Source organism: Hippocampus bargibanti, linkage group LG11 (genome assembly GCF_051943395.1).
Source record: "Hippocampus bargibanti isolate YZ-2025 linkage group LG11, ASM5194339v1, whole genome shotgun sequence".
Classification (NCBI taxonomy): Eukaryota; Metazoa; Chordata; class Actinopteri; order Syngnathiformes; family Syngnathidae; genus Hippocampus; species Hippocampus bargibanti.
This window is the reverse complement of record NC_142744.1, coordinates 19690001-19716573: the sequence shown is the minus strand read 5'-3', so window position 1 is coordinate 19716573 and position 26573 is coordinate 19690001. Positions and strand designations below refer to the sequence as shown.

General features: G+C 45.1%; 1 protein-coding gene across 6 annotated transcripts in view; it reads right to left on the bottom strand.

Annotated features, from left to right (window-relative positions):
- The window catches only part of LOC148891879 (voltage-dependent R-type calcium channel subunit alpha-1E-like), a 117064-nt gene that overhangs the window by 78044 nt on the left and 12447 nt on the right, over positions 1 to 26573 (bottom strand). For 4 of the 6 annotated variants that reach the window (XM_089008699.1, XM_089008701.1, XM_089008700.1 and 1 more), the window contains exons 3-5: positions 20144 to 20436; positions 14443 to 14549; positions 13780 to 13919 (exon numbers count right to left, since the gene is read on the bottom strand). In XM_089008699.1, coding sequence (XP_088864825.1) covers positions 13780 to 13919; positions 14443 to 14549; positions 20144 to 20436 — 540 coding nt within the window. Of the gene's footprint in view, positions 1 to 13779; positions 13920 to 14442; positions 14550 to 20143; positions 20437 to 22770; positions 23065 to 23224; positions 23334 to 26573 lie in introns of those variants that run through there. The other 2 variants (XM_089008706.1, XM_089008707.1) reach the window with 2 other exon arrangements.

Below are 26573 nucleotides of genomic sequence, written 5' to 3'. Positions count from 1 at the left end.
GGCCAAGCTTTTACGTCGGATGCCCTTCCTGACACTGCAAATTACATTTTAGAAATAAGTTGAACAAAAATTATACTGTACAACTAATTATAACTATTACACTGTTCAGAATTGCTGAATGGAGTCAAGTTGACAACCAAGGACCAGTTTCCTGATTGATGATAGCGTTGCCCATTTCAACCACCACAACATGCACCTAGTTGGCTGTCAAACTTTGCAGACAACCCGAAAAACAAGCTCAGGAGGCCACATTCGAGGTCTAATGACGATATGCGTAATGTAGAAGCTACTAGCTAGTAAAGATACACAAGGGGAGCCTTTTTTTGGGTGGCTGCAGAGCAAATACATAATGACTGTGATTTAAATGACTCCCGAGATGATCATTTTGAAGCTAAGTTTAGCTAGCTATCCTCAAGTTCAATGACGACTTGTCACATGGGTGCCATTTTAATGCTGAACAAAGGCGTTGGTGTCCACCCGTGGAGATGAGTTTGCTGCCGCAGGACACATCCCCGCCAAATTCAATTAGTCGACAGGTTCCTCCTTAACTGCCAAATGCTCATACTGAGATGAAGCCTTTTTTTAATTGAGCCACATGTCCCAATAGATTGGCTCGTAGCGATTCATTAAAACCAAATAGAAATGGACGCCGGCAGCGCTGACCCACTGGCCTCGATTGAATTCCCATGCAGCCTCTGTGACACAGTGTGTACGTTTTCTTTTAAGTCTGACTTACTTGTAATGCCATATACTTGACTGAGACAGACAAGCAGATGTGCTGAGAGATAAATGTGTCAGATGGCAGGCAGGAAACCAGGCCGTCCATCACTAAACTTGGTTTATATTAAGCAACATAATCTTCGGATTGCACTAAAGAGTGAACATTTTAAAGAATACGTCGGCACCGCCATGTCTGGACAGTAAGACTTTAGTTTGCTGACGAAGTTTCTTGGATAAGAAGCGAAACATCCGACACCTTCAAAGAAGTACAGATGATGGCTGAAGAAACCTTTTCATCGATTTTAAAGAATAGTTTTCACATCGACATTTACAAGAATGTGTACAATGACATTTACTGTACATTCAGTTCAGAAATCAAATCTCGGTACGTTGGAAGCCCTTTCGTCCTGACCATGGTAGGTTTAGTGCATAGCGTGTTCTAACTGTGCATGTGTGGGGTTTTATTTTGGGACTTTCTTAGACGTGCACAAATAGAAATGGGTGTTTGCGCTGTTTTGGGAGTGAACATAGCTGACTTACTTCCCAGTCAATGGCAGGGACTTCTCTAATTCCCTTTAAATTAAGCACAGAGAGGTTTGTGGCGTCACCGGTGCGCACCGCCGCTTTAATGTCTTTCAATTCCTTGATCTCCTTGATGTGCGTCTCACCCTGACGTATATCACACGCTTGAAAATGGTATAAAAGCAGCTGTCGTGGGACAGAGAGACTCAGACTCATCTCGGACTCAGACCAGGACAGACACACCGCTCGCAGAGACCTGCTCAGCATCGCACAGAGTTTCACAGCACGACTTGCTCGACTCCACGCCGCGATCAAGCTCTGCGCGTCACCTGCCTGGAAGATCTGACAACGAATCTACTTACAAATAAAGAGAACCATCAAACTCTTTATTGCCGAGCTAGCCAGGAGCATTTTTGTCCCTCCTCCTCAGCCCAATCAACTCTCCGAATGGAAAGAGACCAGATTTCCGCCGTCTCCCTCAAACTCCCCCCCCCCCCCTGGCACAACAACATGGAGCTCTGGTTCCAAGTGGTTGACTCCCAATTCGTCAACCGTGGCATCACCCAGGAGACCACCACATTCCACGATGCGATCGCTGCCCTCACTCCGGAGTTGGCTGCCGTGTGCGGCGAGTCATCTTCGATCCTCCGGCTGAAAATCCTTACTCTGCCCTGAAACAGGAAATCCTGAGGCAGACCACCCTCACGGAACACCAGAGGTACGTAGCCTTGAGGCATGACGTCGAGCTGGGAGACAGCCGGCCCTCCCAGCTCCTGCAACGCCTCGAGACGGTGGCGGGCAACAGCCTCAAGGACCAGACTTTCCTGCGGCATGTCTTCATAGAGAAGCTGCCCCCGAGGATCCAAGCAGCCCTGGCAACCACACCACCCGACTCTACCTTGCAGGAGTTGGCCGCCCTCGCCGACAAAGTTGCGGAGGCGTACGCAGGGCAGCCTACAGTTTCTGCCATGCAGCGTCCTCCGACGCCAGGGCCCTCGACTGATGCTCTGCAACTGCTCGTCGACGAGATGCGTGCCCTGCGAACGGAAATCCGGGAACGCAGCCACAGTCGAGAGCGCCGCCGTAGTCGCGGACGCCGCCCCATTCGAGAGCGCAGCCCAAGCCGCGACCGGAACCCATCCAGCGCGGACCCCGACCTGTGCTGGTACCACCAATATTGGGGTGACCGGGCCAAACGATGCAGTGAGCCGTGCAAGAGGTCGGGAAACGGCCCAGCCAGGGAGTAAACACGGCTTCCCACTTGCCTGGCGCCTCCACAACCAGCCACATCATTTATGTCCGCGACCGCGCATCGGGAAGACGATTCATGGTGGACTCGGCTGCTGACATCAGCGTTCTGCCACCTTCCCCTGCGGAGCGCCTGAACCCCGACGCTGGAGTGTCCCTGCAAGCTGCCAACCGCACCACCATTAAGACGTATGGCCAACGGTTTCTCAACCTCGACTTAGGCCTACGTTGCTCCTTCCCTTTTATCTTCACCATTGCCGATGTTCCTCACCCCATCCTTGGCGCGAACTTCCTGCACAAGTTTGATTTGTCCGTCAACATCCGCAGGAAGAGGTTGACTGATGAGACGACCGCCTGTCCGTGCACCGTAGGACGGGCAACCCTGCGCTTCTTCATCTCTCGCATGTACCATCTCCTTCATCTTCTCCATTTCTCACGCTCCTTCGACGATTCCCCGACCTGACCAACCCCAGTCGGACGACCCTACCTGCTCCCGACGTTGTTCACCACATTGTGACCACTGGTCCCGCGAAGTTTCAACGTTTTCGCCGCCTTGCCCCGGCAAAACAACGGATTGCTGAAGCCAAATTCAACCACATGCTTCAGTTTGGTATTATCCGTCCATCGGACAGCAAATGGGCCTCCCCGCTGCACATGGTCCCCAAGGCGAAGGCAGGCGACTGGCGTCCCTGCGGTGACTTCCGAGCTCTGAATTTCGTCACAGTTCCTGACCGCTATCCTCTTCCTCACATCCACGACTGTGTGTCATTCCTCCACGGACAAACAGTGTTCTCCACCATCGATCTGGTGAGAGCCTACCATCAGATCCCTGTCGCGAAAGAGGATGTTTCGAAGACGGCCGTCACCACCCCATTTGGCTCGTTTGAGTTCCTCCGCATGCCATTTGGCCTCCGGAACGCCGCTCAGACTTTTCAACACTTCATTGACTGTGTCCTGCGCGGTCTTGACTTCTGCTGTGCCTACATCGATGACATCCTCATCGCCAGCAACTCCCAAGACGAGCACCTGCAGCACCTGGAAACGGTCTTCAAGCGTCTGGATGTGCACGGCCTGGTCGTCAACTCCGACAAGTGCGTTTTTGGCCAGCCCAAGGTCAAGTTCCTCGGCCACCGAGTTGATGGCAAAAGAGTACGCCCTCTACCCGTCAAGGTACAGGCCATCCGTGACTTTCCCACACCCGAGACGGTAACCCAATTACAACGCTTCCTCGGGATGGTAAACGTCTACCGACGCTTCATCCCAAACTGTGCCGCGGTTGCCCTGCCACTAAACTCGCTGACTGGCAACAGGAAGAAGCACGTTCCCGTCGACCTCTCCTCCGAGCAATTGAAGGCTTTTCAACGGCTGAAGGATCTTGTTGCCGATGCAACACTCCTAGCTCACCCAAGCCCCGATGGTCAGTTGTCTCTCATGGTTGACGTCTCCACGGTTGCAATCGGTGCGGTTCTCCACGACGGCCTCAATGGCGACTCTCGACCCATCGCCTTCTTCTCCAAGGCCCTCCAGCCGGCCGAACGCAGATACTCCACCTTTGGCCGGGAACTTCTTGGTGTCTACCTCAGCGTGAAGCACTTCCGGGACTTCATCGAGGGTGGACGCGTCATCATCCATACTGACCACAAGCCACTCCTCTCCACCATCCCCTCGGCATCGACGAAGTACCTGGAGCGAGAAGTTCGGCACTTGGACTACCTCTCGCAATTTGACCTTGAGTTTCGCCACGTCCAGGGGGCTCAGAACGAGGTCGCAGACGCCCTTTCTCGAGTTGAGATCAACGCGATCCAGTTTCCCGACGGTCTTGACTACGATGAGATGGCAGCAGCCCAGGTACGAGAAGGTCTGGCCGACCATGCCAACGACTCCAACGTCATCGCGGTCCCTCTCCATAACTCTGGCTGCACAATCCTGTGCGTCCAGTCCGACGGCGTCCCGCGACCACTGGTTCCTGACTCCTTCCGCACAGTCTCTCTCATCCTGGAATTCGTGGCACGACCAAGATGCTGGCGAAAAGGTTTTCCTGGAGGGGGCTGCAAAGAGACGTGCGAGACTGGGTGCGCGGCTGTCTACGATGCCAACGCTCACAGGTCCAGCGCCATATGAAGTCACCCGTGGGAATTTTTTGACACGCCGGACGCCCGGTTCAGTCACGTCCACATAGATCTTGTCGGACCCCTTCCCCCATCCCGTGGCTTTCGGTACTTGTTGACGCTCTTGAGCACTTGATCAAGCTCTGCGCATCACCTGCCTGGGAGATCTGACAACGAACCTACTTACAAATAAAGAGAACCATCAAACTCTTTAGGTTCATGGTCTACATAAACCAAATACAGTGATACCTTGGTTTATGAACGATTTAAATAACGAACTTTAACAAACATTAATTTAATTTTATATAATCTTAGCATATTAACTGGTTTTCGGCGGACTAGTCTTCAGCGGATGTACACCAAACCACACGGTCGAACAGCGCCACGGTGGACGGCAGAATAGTTTTCCACACCCCATCTGTTTGAGTGCAGTCGTCTGGAGTACTTTTGCTATTATCGGACTGAAAAAGACCCCACCACAGGCTAGTGTTAAGCCGAAGAAGATTACGGTCGAGCAGAAGAAGGAGATCATTGGAAAACATGAACTAGGTGTGCATTTGTGTGACTTAGCGTCCCCATACCAGTTTGCTAAGTCGACCATAGCTACGTGTGGCTAAGTGTGTTTCTGTGTCGTCTACCCAACGGGCTCAGGCAATAGAAGAGGTTGAAAAACGTCTGTAGATTTGGATTAACGAAAAGCAGCTAGCAGGGGACAGTGAGTGAGGGTATTATCACAGAGAAAGCACGGCAACTTCACTCGGATATCATCAAGAGGCAGCTACATCAACCACCATCACAAAGGTAAATAAAACGACTTTATTATACTGTACAGTTTATTTCTTTAATTATAATACAATAGCACGTTTTTTATACATAAATAAGGTATATTTTGTATAGTTTTAAGGCTTATTTAATAGAAAATTATGTTTTATGGGGACCCGAGAACGGATTATTCTAATTTTTAATGGTTTCTTGTGGGGAATAAATGTTCGGCAGATGGACTTTTTTCCCTTATATACCCATTCTGGGAACCAATTAAGTTTGTAAGATGAATTATTACTGTAAATGAAGTCAACACAGGAGAATGACAATGTATTTTTATCTGGAATTGCAACAAGATCTCCACTTGCAAAATGATGTAAAGTTTGTCAGGGAGGTTGAAGATCAGTTATCATGATCTAGTTTATGTTAGCCTTCAGCAGGTGGTTGAGGCGTTCTGGTCTTTTCAGCTTTGCACCATCATGATTACAGGCCAATTTAAGCTCTTCCAAGCCAAGAACTGACAGAAGGATACTTTGCCTTGCTCAAGCCATTTTTCATGAGCATGTTTTAGATGTTGAAGATTTTGCTGTTTTTTTCATTCCTTATTATATATGTCTTCCTATTTTCTGGTAGTTTGTGAAGTTATCCTCAGATGGTATATGTTGTAAAGTGATTATCTTGTCATTCTTTCAAGCCATTTCCATTTCTATTTCCCTTGCCTTTTACAAACTTCTTTTTGTTTATCTCATTTCACCCCTACCCCAACCCCATCTCTTTTCAATTGCTGCTGTGGACTGCAAATTTCCCCATTGCGGGACGAATAAAGGTATTCTGATTCTGATTTTGATTTTATCCTCGTAAACTGACCAACATCATTATTTGTATTTTGTTATTCTTACGTTTGATAAAAAAACCTTTTATGTACCATAATCTTATTCTTGTCTTTGTTTGTGGGATCCACCTATGTCGGGGTAATTACGGAATCTTCCATCAGTGCTACGAAGTGGGCAGTTAGTGACCACCTTCCAGCATGGAACACTCAATTCCTCCACCCATAGCTGGACTGAAGACAGGGGGAGGGTCAATTTTAAAACATTGTCGATCATAATAGCAATAATGCGTTCAACAAATTTCTAAGATGATTCAAATTGTGCAGCGTACGTTGTTGTCATATTTATGACTAATTATTCACTGCTCATGTCAACAGAGCTCAGAATCTGTCGACCTGCACCATGATCAAAATCAACATTGTGTTAACTCACACTACCTGCACCAAAACGTAACCATGGTGCCGGCTGGTCTTAAATGTTGAGTACTTTTGGCCAACAAACTATTCAGGTGTCATGATAGTGCACCCAAAAAAGAAATGTCTTCAATCGACCAGAAAGCCAAGCAATCTGCGGCTCATTGGGCCAAATTCCCAATCACATTAAACCAGACTTTAACCAGCATGAAAATCAAGAGTTTTTACGCCCAAGTGCACATACAAAAATAGATCCCTCTGTCATAAAAGTGAATTCCACTTCACAACTGGAGGCGAACCTGTGCAGTAAAACAAATAATTATTCCTGGCTGCTGCTTTATGCAACGGCCGAGGTTATGCAGCAAGAGCGACCTGCTCGCCAGGCCCCCACACCACCTTCTTTGCACAAAACACTGCTGTTACACAACCAGCACCACTGATGTCGATACTCCAGGATAAATCACATTTTGTGATAACTCTCATCTGACTCGAACTAGATTCACCTCCCAGCTAAAAACGTCCACAAGTTCTTATGTATGTCAGGAGCACCGTGTTCAGCCGAGCCACAGCTAGGCCCTGTGACTGTAACATGAAATGGAACGATAGCCAATGAGGAAGTGACTTCAAGGTCACACTGTTGCCATCCGCGAAGAATGGGACAACTGGTTTTCGGTATAACACATCTCCATGCGTCCACCCATCCACTTATCCCGACAAAGGTCACATGTGTGCTAGAGTGTATCCCAGCTGTCTTTAGCCAGTAGGCGGGTTACACCCAGAACCTTACACCTCTGCACTGTTCGGTCAACATGCTAAACAGTCAACCAATGTGGCATCCAAATCATCTCACAAGTAAGTAACCAAAACAAAATGACATATTTCATATATTAGTTGCCGGACAAGCTGTTTGACTAGCTTCGGCTATACTTGCTCTGGGTCCTTGATGTCTTTCAATTTCACAAATGATTCGCTAATTTATTAAGTTTCAGCTCACTCACAAGAGCGGGAAGATGGTTGTACACTGGATAGAAAACTGTAAGCATAAAAAAATACTATTTTATAACAGTGGGTGGCTCAAATTAGCCTTGCAGTGTTATACTTTGCAATGGTCTAAGTTGAGTTGTTATCCATCCATCCCAGCTGACTTCAGACAGGAGGTAGGCTTAACCCTGAAATGATGGCCAGTCAGCCACAGGGCATATATAGAAAAAAAACAACCATTGACACCCACATACTCTGAGTACGAACCAATCACACGCCCGTAAACACGTCACGTGTGCGTACCGCAACACCATCAGCAACTGGGAATGAATGAACTTCTCAAACAATGTGAGTTCGAGAACTGAAATTCGCTTCCATTTCTTCTCAAAAGATGTATTCCTTCGAGTGTAAACAGAAGGCATTAAAACAAACAAGGGGTTTTGTTGTGACACAAAGGTACGAAGTAAACTTGAAATTGTCACATTCCGGTTGGCGAGCAACAGTGGGCACTGTAGGTCCCGCCTGGAGCTGCACAGTTGTTAATCAGTGGCAGTGAAAAGGACTCCCGCACGACCATTCAGTGTCGGGTCATTGTTTGTTTCACCCTGTCAAGTTTGTTTCATCTTGTCAAATTTTTACTCATGGTTTTCTTTGATGCTTTGGACTGTTCTGTTCAGATGACTGATGTTTTAGATTTTGTTCCTGCTGACTTTATTTTAATACAATTTGTCAAATACACTCTGCGGCTCTTTCCTGCCTACTTTTTGGGGTTCGCCACCATTACCACCTCACAAACCGTGACAGTAAACAAAGTCACTGTACTGCTCAGGGGAGACAGGTTTCAGTCAAAAAATGCTGTACTGTTCTTGAATTTAAATGCTGGCCCTTCTCACCCCTTCTCCCCTTCATCTGAACACAAATATTCTCAAATTGCATCTGGTCAACTTCACAGCTGAGCAGTTAGAATATGGAAATCTAGTTCACGATGTTTCTTTTTTTTTTTACTCATATTCTATTGAACGAACGATCAAAAGTAAGGCAAGGCAAACATTGCTGCTGGTGTAGCGATTCTATTCAGAAGAGCATAGTACAGTGTTTATGACTAAAGCCAGTACAGTCTCAATAGTTGGCGTACAAATTCTAACAATTTGTCAGTGTCATTATACTGTCGTCACTGGACAGCTCTGGGGTGATTGTGCTTTTTTGCGCCTGCAATGGGCAGCATTTTCACAGCCCTGCTCTGTTCAGGGGAAAGGTTGGTGCTGTTGGACAGTCTGCGGCTGGATGGATGCATGGCCTGAGGAGCCCGCAATGAAAAGAAAGGAGCGTCAGCGCAGAGCACCAATGCGCATGTGAAACGGTCACGGCTTGGAATTGAAGCTGATGTACGTGGGACAGGAAATGTGAGACTTAGCTCAGTGGATGCTACAGCTTCGTGTTTGCTTTCAACATTTAGTTTGTAGCAGACGTGCACATTTCAGGAATGTTGGTGCCATTTGACTGTCATTGTTGGACAGCTCTGGGGCGATTGGGATTTTCTCTCACTCCCATCTCTAATGGGCAGCATTTTCACAGCCCTGCTTTGTTCAGCGAAAACGTCGGTGCTGTTGGACAGTCGACAGCCGAATGGATGCATGGCTTGAGAAGCCCGCAATGAGAAGAAAGGAGCGTCCGCGCCAATGCATATATGAAACTGTGACAGCTTGGAATTGAAGCGGGACAGGAGATGTGAGACTTTTGTCAATGTATGCTACAGCTTCATGTTTGCTTTCAACATTTAGCTTGTAGCAGACGCGCACATTTCACCATGACGTTCCTGATCCACTAGTGAAAAGGATGCTTTGATCCTCTCCTCTTTCATCTAAAGCTGCTTCATACAACAAAAACGGTGCAGAAAGTGCTTAAGATTGAATGACTGTGTCTATGTTGTCTCACATTATTAGTTATTTAGCTTGTTATTGTTGTTTTGACTTCTAAATGGCGCCGCAAGAGTGGCTGCCTTTACAGCAGGTCCTGTATTCTGTTTTTCTACTTCTTCCTTTCCTTTCGTCTTACTTTCATCACTTTGCTGCTGTGAAATGTAAATGTATCCACTGTGAGACAAATAAAGGCTAATCCAATCCAACAGGGGTGTCAAACTATTTTTTTGCCACGGGCCACATTGTAGTTATGGTTTTATCTTGAGGGCCGTTATGAATTTGGGGAAACCATTAGAATGTTTGAATCATCCACATATTACAAACAGAAAGAACGCACAGCAAATTAATGAATGACTAGTTTTCAAATCTAAAGTGAAGAATAGTGAATATTATTGTGGTTTACATACGACAATTTGAAATTTTGGTTCAGACTTTAATAATAATAATACATACATGTAATTTCTAAGCGCAACAACAACAAACAAGAACAAAGGAAATGTGCAGAGTTGTACTAACTACAGAGGAATAAAGTTGATGAGCCATACAATGAAACTCTGGGAAAGAGTAGTTGAAGAGCAGAAGTGAACATTTGTGAGCAGCAGTATGGCTTCATGCCAAAAAAAGAGTACGACAGATGCAGTGTTTGCTTTAAGAATGCTGATAGAGAAGTACAGAGAAGGTCAGAAGGAATTGCATTGTGTCTTTGTAGATCTGGAGAAACCGTATGACAGGGTGCCCAGAGAAGAGCTGTGGCATTGCATGAGGAAGTCTGGAGTGACGGAAAAGTATGTCAGAGCGGTGCAAGACATGTATCATGACTGTAAGACAGTTGTGAGGTGTGCTGTCGGTGTGACTGAGGTGGAGGTGGGACTCCACCAGGGATCAGCTCTGAGCCCCTTCTTGTTTGCTATGGTGATGGACAGGCTGACAGACGATGTTAGACAATAATCTCCTTGGACCATGATGTTTGCAGATGACATTGTGATCTGTAGCGAGAACGGGGAACAGATGGCGGAGAAACTAGAGATGTGGAGATATGCCCTGGAAAGGAGAGGAATGAAGATCAGTCGCGGCAATATATGTGTGTGAATGAGAGGGATCCAAGTGCAAGAGTGATGCTACAGGGAAAAGAGATAAAGAAGGTGGAGGATTTTAAGTACTTGGGGTCAACTATCCAGAGTAATGGAGAGTGTGGAAAAGAGGTGAAGAAGCGTGTCCAGCCAGGCTGGAGCGGCTGGAGAAAAATGTCAGGTGTGATGTGTGATATTAGGGTTTCAGCTAGGATGAAAGGAAAAGTGTATAAAACAGTGGTGAGACCAGCCATGATGTTTGGACTGGAGACAGTGCCACTGAAAAAAAGACAGGAAGCAGAGCTGAAGATGTTGATGTTTTCTTTGGAAGTGACCAGGTTGGATAGGATCAGGAATGAGTACATTAGAGGGACAACTCATATTAGAGGCTTTGCAGAGAAAGTCAGAGAGGCCAGACTGAAATGGTTTGGACATATCCAGAGGAGAGAGAGTGACTATATCGGGAGAAGGATGCTGAGCCTTGAACTGCCAGGCAGGAGACCGAGAGAAAGATGAAGAAGATGTAATTTCTAAGCGCCTTTTAAAACTCTCGCAAGCATCATGACACCTGACATGCTTTATTTGCTTTTGCAAGCCGAATAAAATGATGTGGCAGGCCAGATTTGGTCCCCGGGTCTAGACTTAGACACCTGTGGCCTACAATGACCCTAATCCATCCCAGTATCACCAAAGTCCTCCTTCTAATTTGGCTTCCACAGTGAGTGTGCAGAGGACAGTGAGGGACAAAAACTAGTTTTCGTTGTTTGCCATTCATTATCCCGCTGTTGTGAATAAAGAAGGAGATTCAGTGGAAACTAATTTGCCATTCAATGGTAGATCCTAGACCTAGAGTGTGTTACGGAAGTGGTAGTCCGTTTCTTCTACTTGTACTACATGAGGGCGACGTGGTCCATGTGTGAGAGTAGCCGGGCATTGTGGATTTAATTGAGTCCTTGCGTCGATACCCAGCTGTGGAATATGAGTAAGATAGTTTGCTTCCTGATCGCTTATCGGTCCTTTTTATGTCACAATCATGCAATCATGAGATATACCCAGCTTACCATACACATAAGGATTTCAGATCATAAATATTGAACTGGTAGGACATTGACCATAGCTGGCACAACAATTATTTTAATTGAGCAGGCAAGGAAATATCACTGCTTACACACACAACATCACAAACTAATCACTCCCAATAATCTGCCAATGACATTTGGTAATCATGGTTTTATTGTTCTTTGTATTGTTCCATTAATTGGAAAGTGTCCTTGGGTGTTCAGAAAGGCACTTGCTAATTAAATGTATTATTATTATTATTATTATTATTATTATTATTATTATTATTATTCCTTTGAAAATGAGAAAATGTTCACATTGGGCCTGATAAGATAATTTAAGATGAGAAAAATCGTGAAAAAAAATTTTCTTTTCCATCAGAGCACAATTAATTCACCCACATTTTCAGGTTGTTTGCAGGCCCACTACTTCCCCCATACCCTCCCTTCCCAATGAATGAAGTGAGGCGCTTGGGGCGACCACAAGCAGGCTTTTGACACAAGTGCCAATCCACTTATCCACCCACCTCACACAGAAAACAAAGACTAGTTGCTGCAGAGTGGAAGGATACATTTCTTACATTGGGATAGGTGTGTGTGTGTGTATGTGTGTGTGTGTGTGTGTGTGTGTGTGTGTGTGTGTGTGTGTGTGTGTGTGTGTGTGTGTGTGTGTGTGTGTGTGTGTGTGTGTGTATGCGTGTGTGTGTGTGCGTGTGTGTGTGTGTGTGTGTGTGTGTGTGTGTGCGTGTGTGTGTTTTTGTGTGTGTGTGTGTGTGTGTGTGTGTGTGTGTGTGTGTGTGTGTGTGTGTGTGCGTGTGTGTGTGTGTGTGTGTGTGTGTGTGTGTGTGTGTTTGTGTGTGCGTGTGTGTCTGTAGGAGGGAGAAATGAGTCGAGGGGAGGGGGTTAGTGGGACGGTTGAACGCACCAGCGCTAGATGATAAAATATGTCTGCTGAAATTAATCTTTTGCTCCACCACCCACAGCCTAGTAAACGCAGAATGAAACTAGGTCCCAACTAATTGCATACGCACATTGCTGAGGTTTAATTTTAACTCATTCACTGTCATTCCCGAATTCATTCTGGAATTGAAAAGCATGGCGTGGAGCGCCATTCCCGTTTGTTCCTGGTTTTGGGTTTTCTTGCAGCAGTGGATCAAGTCAGACCTCTGGCAATGTTTTTCCCTCCCACGAAGGAGCTGCATTTGCCCTTTGTACAGCCACCCCCACTTTCACTGAAGATAATTCTAGAACCAAATAAGCTTGAGATCAACTTTCTGATGCCAGAAGTGAGTCTATGGTTTCTTACGCTGCATTGAGTGTTTATGTAGTCCTGAAACTCAATCTTTTGTGGGTCTTGCAATTTGAGTGAAAATGGACTGGACACATATTAGCATGTCATCTGGCAGTGAATGAGTTAAAACATGTATTTTTTTTGGCCTCGAAAAAGTCACATTTTCCCTCAGATCCTCTTCTTCCCTCTGCCTCTGTGTGCCCCTCCCCACACCATGCTTGTCTCAGCACGATGGGTGACAGAGCCTTCAGGTGCTCTGCCATCAAATTTTGGAACTCACTTCCTCCCAACATTCGTAACATCGATTCTCTTCCCACCTTCAAGTCCCATCTCAAAACCCACCTATTTAAAATTGCATTTTCTGTGTCACTCTCTCTCTTGTTTCTCTGTATAATTGTATTTTATTTATTGCATTCTAGTTGTGATTGTATTTTATTTATTATAGTACCTATCCTTTTCTGTGACTGTAAAATGTCCTTGAGAGCTTCAAAAGTCGCTTAAAATGTAATGTAATGTATATTATTATTATTATTATTATTATTATTATTATTATTATTATTATTACAGCATGCCCTGCGCCCCTTGTGAGGATGAGAGGGTCAGAAAATTAATGGATGAAACTGGAAATGGTCTCTTTCTTTTTCCAAGAATTGTAGCGCATCACACAAGCCTGAGTTGGGCAGCCTATCCAAGGCAGTTAAAAAAAACATTCAAAAAGAGACACGGATTATTGAGCAGTAGCATGCGGTGGAACTATTAGCAATGTGCAAGCAGATCCAGGAAAAAAGTTTGGAGATGATGAAAATTGTGCAAAATAGACATTCCGGTCGGCACAGGAATAGACCTAAGCTACTCACCCACTGAGCACCACGATGAAGTCCATAACATTCCAGCCATTCCTCAGGTAGGAACCTCTGTGGAAAACAAAACCCAGTGCCACAAGCTTGATGCCCGCCTCAAAGCAGAAGATCCCAATGAAGTATGGCTCCGTTTTCTCCTGCACACATAAAGATGGGTCAGCCAATTGATCTGATCATAAACATGTCAGGGAAGTCAAAACAATGACGTAAAGTCGGTGACACTTGTCAAGAAACCAACAAGCCTGCGATTACGAGCGAGTGTCTGGAGGAGAGCACAAAATGCAACAATATGCCAGCCTCATCTTTCATCGTTATTTAATACATTTTAATAATTGCACTCATTAAACATCTGACCATTGGAATGATACGGACTGATAGAGGAAAAGCATATCATTATTAGTGCATTAAAGGGTTGCATTAAAATTAAATTACCCTTTCAGCCCCAAAAATATAAATTATGTTTTTACAGTGTAGTGATAGTACAAATGTAGTATAGCCTACTAATATTTTAAATATCCTGTATCTGTTTTAGAATTATATATTTTCTTCATCATCGTTGCACCAACGACTGAACAATAAAGACCTCCAGAGCGTGCACAGGTAATGGATGTAAATGGCTAATTCTTGACTCTCAAGTCACACTGTACTGTTTTTGCTCACCAGTCTCTTTGCCATGGGAGTCTTGTCCTCTCCGGGCAAATGCTGCTCCAGAGCCAGCACCACACAGTTGGCGGTAATGGTAGCCAGGATCATGTACTCGAACGGCGTAAAATCATAAAGTGAAGGAAAACACTCACATGTGGCATATAACAACTGTAGACACACACAATACTGCTCAGAACAGTAAAATGTCTACAGGTCAAACAATGATTTTGATCCTAAAACAATTGCATCAGTTTTGTGCCATAGCAAAAACAACTGGATGAATAAATGTTGAATGACAGTTAAATTAAAGCATAGTTCATGTTTTTGAGCTAGTTAGGGGGCTGCTGTTGCTATGGAAACCTTGGAGTCTTTTAAAGTGCTTTTCATGGTGAGACATAGAGAGCAGGTGAGAAAGGGAGCCAGCGAGTGAATCATGGAGAGAGGGAGGGGAGCAAAACCAGAGTGCCGCAAAGTCACCTTGGCCTGATTGGCAGGAGGGAAAAACTTTTATCCAGTCAGAGACTGTCAGGGATTTTTTAAACCATTACTGCAAATGAACAGCTTTTAAGTAAAACGTCAAGTATTGATTTTGTTCATATTCTGTCATGACACTGTAAAGGGACAGTCTTGAAAAAATGTTGTGTATTTGTTTTACAAATCCTCAATATCAGTATAATATTAATACTGGACATTACAAATTTCAGGTATCGTTATTATCCTGTGAATCTTTAATACATTTTAACGTAGCTATAGTAAGAGCAAATGTCTTGCATCTGTATCTTCCATTGTTGTGTTGTATCAATATTAGGTCTCACATCATTATCTGATACTATCACTGATCACCATTATGAATGATCAGTTTCAATATTTGGACGGGCCTGTGGTGATATTATCCACGACATGTACTTTCAATGTTATCTCAAAGTATCTTTTGGCATGTTGCACACATACTGAGAGCAGACTAACATGCATATTGAGTGAGTAGGAGGTGACCGTGAGGAGGCTTCGATGTCACTGTTTCCTCCTCCAGTAAAAAGGAGGTCAGCACATTACAGAAAACCAGCTCAGAGGGCGACCTGGAGACCAACACTTACTCACACCATCGCACTCACATTGACTGTGCCATATATTGATAGCAGCTCAAAATAACAGCACATGCTCTCCGTCACATGTTCAATCAAGTAGAATTTGCATGAAATCTAGTCATTTAATAGATTCTGTTATGGTTGACATAACACTAGTCGATGATGTGTCTGAGAACACTTGGTGCACTTCTTGGAACACTTCCTGTCTTAAATTTGCATCTTCTCAGTGTATGAGGCTGGTAAGGTGCCAAAAAGAATTGGGATGACACAATTGAAGCCATAGATAAGAAGTTCGGACAAAAAAAATAAATCAGTGTCCTCCATCTTTAGAGGTTTGATCTGCATGTTTGTTTTGGCCAAGCTTTTACGTCGGATGCCCTTCCTGACACAACCCTCTGTATTTATCCTGGCTTGGGACCGGCACAAGAAGACTTGTGTCCCTTTGTGGCTACAGAACAAGCAACTCGCTCGTAAAAGGCTCCCAAACACAAAAAGGTCATCGGCACAGCAATATTCAAAAAAGCAAAGACTATACTCATCGGCACAGCAACATTCAAAAAAGCAAAAACTATACTCACCATTTGAGGACAATGCTCTGATCTTATGCTAAGAGCGAAAGGGACATAGACTCCATGATCCACACAACCAGGATCTACAGCAGTGACATCAGGATGTCATTCGGGCTGGAGAAACGGCAATCAGGATGTGACAGTAAGAAAGGAGGCCGGGGACTAGTGAGTGTGAGAGCCACTGTCCAGGATGAAACATCCAGGCTCCGTGAACTCATCAAAGAGAAGGCTCCAACGGATGATGTACTCAGAGAATGTCTCAGACAATGCGGAACGGAGGAGGAGGTGCTGGAAGAGGGACAACTATGGGAAGAAAAGCCCCTACACGGGATGTACCCCCGAACCATAGCAGAAGTGGCTGATCTCAAGAAGTCCTATCAGTGGCTAGAGAGGGCTGGCCTAAAGAACAGCACAGAGGCACTCATCCTGGATGCTCGAGAGCAGGCCCTGAACACCAGAGCCATAGAGGCATGGATACACCACACACACCAGGCAAGACCCAAGCCAGACCCAAGCCGAAACATCTGTGCGGAGTATGGACTGGAAACCCCAAGGTCAAAATGGGAAACACTTCCCAAGGTAGTAGAAAATGACCGAGCAAAGATCCTGTGGGACTTCCAGATACAGACTGACAAGATGGTAATGGCCAACCAACCAGATATCGTGGTCATAGATAAAGGGCAAAGGAAAGCCGTTGTCGTGGATGTAGCGGTCCCGAGTGATGGAAACATCAGAAACAAGGAACATGAGAAACTCGAGAAATATCAAGGGCTTAGAGAGGAGCTGGAGAGAGCCTGGAAGGTAAAGGTGAAAGTCGTGCCTTTGGTGGTTTGGAGCACTCGGGGATCCCGGGAACAACATCGGATATATCGGTCCAGAAAAGTGTAGTGCTGAGAATAAAGAGTTTGATGTTTCTCTTTAATCATAAGTAGGTTCGTTGTCAGATCTCCCAGGCAAGTGACACGGAGATGTATCCCAGAGCTTGATTGTGGTGTGAAATCAAGCAAGGCGTTTCGTCATGCTGTGATGTCCATCCGACGCCCGGCGTGAGATCAAAGACGCGGTTCGCACCGGTGACGCCACAAGAACATATGTATATATATACAGTAAAGTCTCGTTATATCGATATTCAAGGGAGTCCGAAAAAATATCGATATAACCAGGACTGTCGATATATCCGACCCTGTTTGCATGTAATTTTCTCCGTGCGTGCATAGAAATAGTATCGATATAACCGGGACTATCGATATATCCGATATCGATATAACGAGACTTTACTGTATATATATATATATATATATATATATATATATATATATATATATATATATATATATATATATATATATATATATATATATATATATATATATATACATACATACACTGTATATGTGTGTGTATACATACACTGTATATGTGTCTGTATATATACACTTAAAACTTGTTGGCTAAACAAAATTGTACTCATCAAAAGGGCTTTAATTAGGTGCAGTGACCTACTTGCAACTGCATGATACTTGTATGGTAAGCAGTCCGAACATTAATGCAATGTTCTTGATGTCCATTTGTGGCATGGTCTTTGTCGTCACTCATAAGATAATTTGACTCTTGAAATTTGGGGTGATAGTAGCTTATACTAACTCACTGAATAAATGGCATGGCTTGGAAAGTATTGAGTGGTAAAGCTATGTGCTAACCAGCCCAAATCACATCGAATTAATTCATATCAATGTTTTGGACTTGGATGGGACAGAGGGGGAAAGACGTGGGTCTGAATCCGCCGACCTTTTGCCAAAGCTCTCCCACACACCTCTCTGCCAATTCCAAGGCCCCTGAGCGAGTCTTGACCACGAGACCCCCCACCGCCCCAACCATTCCCACTCACCCACACTGGTTAGGTAACCAAAGGACGACTGGCACACAGCAAACTAGAGGGGGTGATTGGAGTGATCCACAACCAAATGTGGTGCATCATTTAGACAGAGAACGTGTCTCCGAACGCCTTCATAATCAACATTGTAGCTGTGATTACAACTGCATTACATGGAAACAAACAAACAAACGAACAAACAAACAAACAAACACACACACAAACAAACATCTTGTGCGAGGAAGGAGTGAGGAGCTACTGAGTCGGATTTGAACCAACACCCACTCAGAGCACTACAAGGCATCCAGAGCCGTGCTTGCATGTGCCCACACTGTATGCACCTCCCCCACAGGCTGCTGGTACTTCTAATGATCACCACACATACACATACACACACACACACACACACACACACACACACACACACACACACACACACACACACACACACACACACACACGAACACACTCACAAAACTATGTGTCCTCTGCGTTGAGTAGAGCACACACTACATCAATTTGATTTTGTGCGGGGGCCCTATGGACAAAAGTATTTGGACACCTACTGCAGGGAGTGAAATATTCAACCTGCCTATCTTACTTCCCAAAGATGTGGGCCCTTTAGGTGTTTTTCTGATGGTGCATGCTTTGCCCATTAGAAGGGATAATATGCTTGGAGGGAGAATGATCGGTCATTGGGTTTGTGACCTGAAGCTTGGGTTCGACAGTTGGGCAACTCTTCAAAAAACAGGTCAACTTCTGATTAGGTTAGAAACACAAAATGAAGGTCAAAGATGATCCAGCACCTTCGATTACAGGCCAAAAAAGCTAAAGCACCCTTGCTTTTGCATGACAAAATTGGAGGGGGAAAAATCGCCTGCTTTCCTCCAGTTATCTATCAAGCGCTGCTTCGAACTAACCATCTGGGTGATCAGTCTGAAAATAAAGATGAGTTAATAATACGTTGTATCATTCATCATTACTTTGTGCGGCTTGTTGAGATTCAATCTGCTCATTCAGCTGTCTACATTAATTAAATTAATAGTAATATACATATTGGAAATAATGCTTTGCATTGTATGCATGGATAGTTGACATGATGTATTGATTTGTGAGTGTGGGTGTGAGCAATCGCATGACCTTAAAGGGCAGTTGCCGTTGGAACCCTGAATTGGTTGCCAGCCAATCGCAGGGCACACAAAGACATACAACAGTCACTCTCATATTCACACCTATTTGGAGTGTTCAATTTGCCTGTCATGCATGTTTTTGGAATGTGGGAGGAAACCGGAGGACCCGGAGAAAACCCACGCGGGCCCTGGGAGAACATGCAAACTCCACACAGGGAGGCCGGAGCTCGCAGGCCGAATAAAATTATGTAGCGGGACAGATTTGGCCCCTGAGCCTTGACTTTGACACCTGTGTTGAAAACAATTCATTTCAGTTGTTGCTCGTTAGCGTGAGCCAATCCATTATTGGGTTTATAAATCAATATGTTTGTATATATGTATGTATGTATGTATGTATGTATGTATGTATGTATGTATGTATGTATGTATGTATGTATGCATGCATGTATGCATGCATGGATGTATGCATGCATGTATGCATGCATGGATGTATGGATGTATGGATGTATGGATGTATGGATGGATGGATGGATGGATGTTTATGATGCAATCATGTTTTCACACATACATGGTACTATATTGACTATGCAGGTTTGAATGTTTTTTTCTTGGATAAAAACTAACATCCAAGTTAGTGTATGCAAAAAAAGAAAAAACGTTAACAAGAAAGTGTATGTTGTCACACAACAGTATATATATAAGAATTATATTATCATGTTTTTATGCACCTAAATATGTACTAATAACAAAAATACAATTTCTGGGGCTACGACGTTGTCTGGGTCGGCCCTGCGATGATAATTAAGTAATTGTGACTGCCATTTATGCTGATTACCAAATGCCTGTTTGATTCAGTGAAATAAAACTGAAAAAAACACAAGGATTCCCCACCAACCCCTGAATGATAATGAACTAGGCGTTATTGAAAAAAACGGCAAAGACGCGTGAAGATCGATGACGGACGTGCAAATGATAGAAAAGCGCAAAAGTAGGAAGTTGTGTTGCTACGTTGGCCGAGGTTCTCGACTCTTCACTTTCGCACTCACCAGGAAGGATATGGCCACTCGATGATTCGTCGCGCGTACTTCCGGATGATGTTGTCTTCGGCAAAGATGAACAGCGACCTGTTAACCGTCAGACAGTTTTGCTGGTGCGGGACCGGGTTGTACAGAGCCATGGTCCGGGCCCGCTGCGCCGTGGAGGCCGAGATCGCGGCGGATCCGTCGGCGACTACTCCACCTCCCCCGGTCGTCGCGGCAGACCCGGGATCCTGCGCGTCTCCGCCGCGTTCTGCGTCTCCATCCCCGGAATCCACGGTGCTCGGGGCGGAGTCGTCACCAAAGCGAGCCATTCTAGCGAAACAGTTGAAAGGGCCGGACGCCAACCGGCGATCTAGGGGCTGTCCTAAGGATCGCCTGTTCGTCCCCCCCCCTCTTCGCACGGAGGTGCTCGTCTGGGGGCACACCTCCAAGATAGCTTGTCACCCGGGGGTCAACAGGACGATCCAACTCATCGCCCAACGGTTCTGGTGGCCGGGGTTCCGGAGGGACATCACCCTCTTCGTGAAGGCCTGCCCGACCTGTGCCTGTGGGAAAGCCTCCCATCAGCCCCCGGCAGGACTCCTCCGGCCGCTACCGGTACCGTCCAGACCCTGGTCCCACATCTCCGTTGACTTCGTGACAGGCCTCCCCCCCTCCCGTGGCAAGACGGTCGTCCTTACCGTTGTGGACCGATTCTCCAAGTCGGCCCACTTCGTCCCGTTAACCAGGTTGCCGTCCGCCATCGAGACGGCTCAACTCCTGGTTAACCACGTCGTCCGTCTCCACGGGATTCCGACGGACATCGTGTCGGACCGGGGACCGCAGTTCGTGTCCAAGGTATGGAAACGTTTCTGTCGGTCCCTAGGGGCGTCGGCGAGCCTGTCGTCTGGATACCATCCCCAGACCAACGGACAGACGGAGAGGAAGAACCAGGACCTGGAGGCGGCCCTCCGGTGCGTGTGCCTCCACAACCCGGCGTCGTGGGCCCTGCACCTACCCTGGGTGGAGTACGCCCACAACTCCCTGGTCTCCGCAGCCACAGGTCGGTCCCCATTTATGTCCGCCTGTGGCTATCAGCCGCCCTTGTTTCCCACTCAGGAGGGCCAGGTGGAGGTCCCGTCTATTGAACATCACCTCAGACGGGCCCACCGAGTCTGGAAGGAAACCAGGGACGCCCTGACACGCACCGCATCCCGGAACCAGCGGGTGGCGGACCGTCACCGGAGACAGGCACCCAACTACCAGGTCGGGCAGGAGGTGTGGCTGTCGACGAGGGACCTTCGGCTGGCAGGGTCTTCAGCCAAGCTGGGCCCACGCTTCACGGGTCCCTTCCCCATCGAGGCCATCCTCAGCCCTGCACTGTGAAGCCGCTAACCACATGCTCACCACTCGACTACTGGGCCGCCGCAAGGAAGACTCACGGATGGGAATTTCTCCCAAGAAGTGTAATTTGCTACATATATTGTAAACCAAGAGGGTCTAACTCATTTTTTTGCTGCGGACCACATTGTAGTTAGTTTCCTCTTGGGGCCGTTATGAATTTGGAGAATCATTAGAATGTGTAATCCCCTCCACGTATTACATATAGAGCGTGCAACAAATAAATGAATGACTAGATAACTAGTTTTTAAATTTGAAGTAAAAAAATTAGTTGTTGTGGTTTACATGGGACAATTTGACATTTTGGTTCGGACTTTAGCCAGCATCATAACACTTGACATGCTTGGTTTGCGTTCGCAGGCCGAATAAAATTATGTAGCGGGACAGATTTGGCCCCTGAGCCTTGACTTTGACACCTGTGTTGAAAACAGTTCATTTCAGTTGTTGCTCGTTAGCGTGAGCCAATCCATTATTGGGTTTATAAATCAATATGTTTGTATATATGTATGTATGTATGTATGTATGTATGTATGTATGTATGTATGTATGTATGTATGTATGTATGTATGTATGTATGTATGTATGTATGTATGTATGTATGTATGTATGTATGTATGCATGCATGTATGTATGCATGCATGTATGCATGCATGGATGTATGCATGCATGTATGCATGCATGGATGTATGGATGGATGGATGGATGGATGGATGGATGGATGGATGGATGGATGGATGGATGGATGTTTATGGTGCAATCATGTTTTCACACATACATGGTACTATATTGACTATGCAGGTTTGAATGTTTTTTTCTTGGATAAAAACTAACATCCAAGTTAGTGTATGCAAAAAAAGAAAAAACCTTAACAAGAAAGTGTATGTTGTCACACAACAGTATATATATATAAGAATTATATTATCATGTTTTTATGCACCTAAATATGTACTAATAACAAAAATACAATTTCTGGGGCTACGACGTTGTCTGGGTCGGCCCTGCGATGATAATTAAGTAATTGTGACTGCCATTTATGCTGATTACCAAATGTCTGTTTGATTCAGTGAAATAAAACAGAAAAAACACAAGGATTCCCCACCAACCCCTGAATGATAATGAACTAGGCGTTATTGAAAAAAACGGCAAAGACGCGTGAAGATCGATGACCGACGTGCAAATGATAGAAAAGCGCAAAAGTAGGAAGTTGTGTTGCTACGTTGGCCGAGGTTCTCGACTCTTCACTTTCGCACTCACCAGGAAGGATATGGCCACTCGATGATTCGTCGCGCGTACTTCCGGATGATGTTGTCTTCGGCAAAGATGAACAGCGACCTGTTAACCGTCAGACAGTTTTGCTGGTGCGGGACCGGGTTGTACAGAGCCATGGTCCGGGCCCGCTGCGCCGTGGAGGCCGAGATCGCGGCGGATCCGTCGGCGACTACTCCACCTCCCCCGGTCGTCGCGGCAGACCCGGGATCCTGCGCGTCTCCGCCGCGTTCTGCGTCTCCGTCCCCGGAATCCACGGTGCTCGGGGCGGAGTCGTCTCCAAAGCGAGCCATTCTAGCGAAACAGTTGAAAAAAAGAACACTTGACGCTTCTCACGCCATTTCATGTCCTCTGTGAATTGCGCGTAAAACAACTTTTGGCGTGGAGACGTGAGCGTGAAAACCCGAGGCAAGTCCACCAGAACTTTACGCATCAAAGCCCCGCAAAAAGACACCTGAAAGTGAGTCTACGCTGCCAGGCTGCTTCGTTGCCCGAGTGGCTCCATCGCACGCACAGCTCCAACTGTAGGATTGGGTTGAGGATGGAGAGGATCACCTGCTGAACGGCTGGTCTGGAAACACAGCTCAGAACAACACAGCCTCCTGCGCACGGCACCCCTCCCAACACATGCACTCACGCACGCCATCTCCCGCTCATCGAGCAAAACAAGGAGCCACAGCAACGACAAGCACATTACATTTTTAACACATTAAACTGCCCTCCGAGCCAATGACAAACTTGTATCCAAATTAGCTTTTTGTACAAAACACAAAAACTACAGCCTTTGTTTTTCATTGTACAGTACTACATTTTTTTTGGTTTTCACTAGACTGTCACAACATTGCTCGAGCTGTCATACAGTATGAGCAGTGGCGAACCGTCAAGGCCTGCAAAGCCTTCTGTGCTGGCCTAAAAATATCTGAATCACGGACTGATGTTAAATATATTTTCTCTATGAATTATTATTAAATAATTCCAAATTGTCTTCCAGCTTCCTTTCATTACTTTTCCCCTGTTGCGCTATTTCCAGATGTATGTTTTCATATTTAACCATTTAACCAATCACATTTCAGCCATTATTTGTTACCAGGGTGAAAAATCTACCTGGTCGCCTTCACAAACAGTTCTGCGGGCGCTGTCAAATCACATGTGTGATTAAACTGTTGCTCGAACCAATCAGATTTCAAGTAGGCAACCCAAAGGGGTGGCAACGCCTTCTTGAAGGCGCTGGTCAACGTCAGAGTTTTGGCAAACTTGGATTGGCTAGTCCCTAGCGACTAGCCAATCCTAGTTTGGAAAAACTGCTCTTATCATGAGCCACTAGTGACAAGAGCATACTGGCCAGAGCTAGCCCACTGTATCAGTAGCAAGCTGCATAAGTAAATATATTGTGTTGATTTAATAGCAGTTTTATGTACCCACAATTGCTGAAAGAGGAGAAGAAATTGATTTGGAAGCAGATTCACTGTTAAAGCCATTTTCAAGAAAAATTGACTTAATTTAGAAAGGTCGGTCAGTTATTTCCTGGCTAATGGTAGCCTCTAATGGATCTTTAGTAAATCACACCACACTTTTTTCAGTCTGGAGTGATTCAGATGTAGCACTACTGAAGGCCTAGCGATGAAATCCACGGCCCACCATTGAATATTAGCAATCATAGCAGCAATCATAAATAGTTGTTGTAGGAATTGTAATGGTAAAGGTAATACATATACTGCAAATGACAAGTGTATTCACAGAAAGAATGTTAACATTCATGGTTGTGATTTGATTACTTTTGTGAATAGTGAGGCGTGAAGTGGTGAGAGTGGTTGAAATATGAGTGTCACGTTTCTGTTAGTGACCAACAGGTGAAGCTTTAGGGGGGCACACCTGTTGGGCATGACATCATCAGGAGTAAAAAATGACTTCCGGCATGATCACTCTGTGTCGTGTCATTGTTTGTTATACCCTGTCATGTTTGTTTTATCCTGTCAGGTTTGGTAATTCCTGTAATGTTTGTTTTCTCAGCATGTTTCGTGAATGGTTTTTGTTTGTTACTTTGGATTCTTTTGGTTTTTTATAACTTTGTTGTTGTAGATTTAGTTACTGCTGTCTTTATATAATACAATTTGTTAAGTACACCCTGCTCCTCCCCCTCTCTTCTTTTTGGGGTCCACCACTGCCTTGCAAACATGACAATTAGAGATTGTAGAAGTAGCAACAGTAGTTCAAGTTGCAGTGCTCATAAGAGTAGAATATGTCGAGTATAGTATGCAGAGTAGTCGTAAGAGTAATATTAGTAGAAGAGGTAAGTAAAGTAACAACACTGGTTACATACATGTAGTAATGGTAGAACTTGGAAAGCAGTTGGAGTAATCATCATCTTCTTATTGTTATTCTTATTGTTATTCTCCTTTTCCTTCTTCTCCTTCTCTTTCTTCTTCTTCTTCTTCTGATTTTATTCTTCTTCTTCTTCTTCTTCTTCTTCTTCTTCTTCTTCTTCTTCTTCTTCTTCTTCTTCTTCTTCTTATTATTATTATTATTATTATTATTATTATTATTATTATTATTGTTGTTGTTGTTGTTGTTGTTGTTGTAGTAGTAGCAGTAGTAGCAGTGGTAATAAACAACAGAAAAAAACTGCTGGTCAAGAAAAAAATATTTGGAGGCGGGTCTTTAAGTTCACTCAATCATATACTGTATAACATGACCGCTAGAGCAATGTTACGCTAGAGCAATGTTATACATAATACTATCAAGGAGGAGAATATTTGAGTAGCTTTCTTTAAATTGCGCTCATGTATTTTTCTGACAGAGGCTCGTGACACTTTGCATTTTAGCATATGTTGCCCACCCTTGCAAGTGAATAAACAGGCATTTAAAACTATAAGCTCCCTCAAGGGAGTCTTGCTTGCACGACAGCAATTTTTCAAAAGTAGGCCATTGTGCTAATATTGGAGCAAAACTGAGACTTAAAAATAGAGTGTGATATAGAGCTGTCCCTCCTTTTTTGAGGGGGGTCCCATCAGTGAGATCACACTGTTGGCTCCCGCTGCTGTAACGATGCTAAAGATTCCCACAGAAGTCTTCTAGAAAATATGTCATTGATGTATAAGCGGTGTGGAAAAAAAGTTAATCTCAATAAAACCGCATGAATAAACGTGCAGATGGGAACCGATTGAGGGCTCAGACGCTGGCTTGGGATGGCAGCCAAGATACACTGGCAAACAAGTGGAAATCTGCTAGGAATTCCCAAGAAAAAATATTGGAGTACAAATCGAGACTGGGATTGCATTAAAAAAGAGCTGCATTTTGAAGTAAATTTTAAAATAATATGGAGAAGTCAAAAAAAACAACAAAGGAACCTATAATCTTTGACCAACGAATCAGAATCAGAATCAGAATCAGAAAACCTTTATTGGTGTCACGTCACTTGAGGCTCGAGGGCTGGGCTCGAGTGAGAAAAGGAAAGCGGGGAGTGTGGATCCAAAATACTCGGCGAGACAGATACTCGTATACAAAAGTCTTTACTGAGGCACGCATGAACAAATGACAGCAGGATGAGGTGAGTGAGGGAGATCGGTGACAGCTGATCTGACGGCACGGAAGTAGCAGGGTAGCTTTCAGAATACTCCGACGGAGACTGTATTGCGCGATCGGTAGATATAGTCAGAAGGCACAATCAAGGGAATGACAATCAGCTGTGGGGACCCAGGTGCATGATGATGGGAGGGGCTGTCTCCAGGGAGCAGCGGAGGAGGTGACAGGAGGGGCGGGACGCGCCCAGGACGGCGACGAGATGTGACAATTGGTCCCACAAT